This window comes from Volvox carteri, assembly GCF_000143455.1.
Source record: "Volvox carteri f. nagariensis unplaced genomic scaffold VOLCAscaffold_857, whole genome shotgun sequence".
In the NCBI taxonomy this organism is placed as follows: Eukaryota; Viridiplantae; Chlorophyta; class Chlorophyceae; order Chlamydomonadales; family Volvocaceae; genus Volvox; species Volvox carteri.
In genome coordinates, this window is record NW_003308327.1 from 1 (window position 1) to 897 (window position 897).

General features: G+C 44.2%; 1 protein-coding gene across 1 annotated transcript in view; it reads right to left on the bottom strand.

Moving 5' to 3' along the window:
- Positions 1-592: 592 nt before the first annotated feature.
- Positions 593-897, bottom strand: part of VOLCADRAFT_108772 (uncharacterized protein) — a gene marked incomplete at its 3' end in the record, with an annotated part of 1,703 nt that continues 1,398 nt past the window's right edge. Inside the window, exon 4 of the mRNA XM_002959805.1 lies at positions 593-792. Within this exon, the coding sequence (XP_002959851.1) occupies positions 593-792 (200 nt within the window). The remainder of the gene's footprint in view (positions 793-897) is intronic.

Sequence of the window (897 nt, forward strand, 5' to 3'; positions counted from 1 at the left end):
AGTACTAATTTCCTATGATAAATTCACCGGCTATATTCATGCTTCCCAATGTGCTTTCGGGGCTGCACGTCAAAAGTAACCTCGTCCAGACAACTGTCCCGTAGCTGCTGAGCCTTGGGCGCTACACGTCTCTGGACTGCCAAATGGCCGTAGGTAGAGAGCAAATCGTAAGGACAAATAATGCCTCCCTACACTTATATTTGATGGCAAACATGTTAACTAACCTCGTCATAACATTTCACACACTCAGCGCGCATATCTGTGCCTAATTATGACACTTTCAAGGTTGCACATTTACCAAGCTTCTAGCTGGCGAGTAACCTGTCCAGACAACTGCCCCGTAGCTACCGAGCCTGACGAGTTACACGTCTCCGGACTGCCATACATATGTATGAAAAGAAACATGATTATTATATTATTAGCAGTAGCATAAAATCTATAATCCAGCAGGCAAAGACATTAATTTCAAGCAGTTCATGGTTGCACTGCATTGTAGGTGCAATGTATGCCACACATGCTTACATTAATTGTATGTTGTGAGGCGGCTGCAGATGACAACATGGCCATTCTTGTGAAGAAACATCAAGCCTAATTAACTTACAAGACTGCCAAAGACCACACCGCCAGCTAAGAGCACAGGACTGTCCTTGCCCTCGACAATGAAGACGAACTTGTCATCTTCATTGTTTAGAGGCCCTAAGCTCTTCTGCAAGTATTCCAGGTGCGACTGTGAAGACTGGTACTTCTCAAACTCCTCTTCGTCAGCTCCAAAGGAGTTGAATCTCANAGCATCTGCTGGCAAGGCATGCACATATGTAATGGTTAGTAAGGTCTTCAGCTGCATGTATGATGTATGCAGGCATGTATGTTTCATGGTATGCATATTTGAGGTTTCAA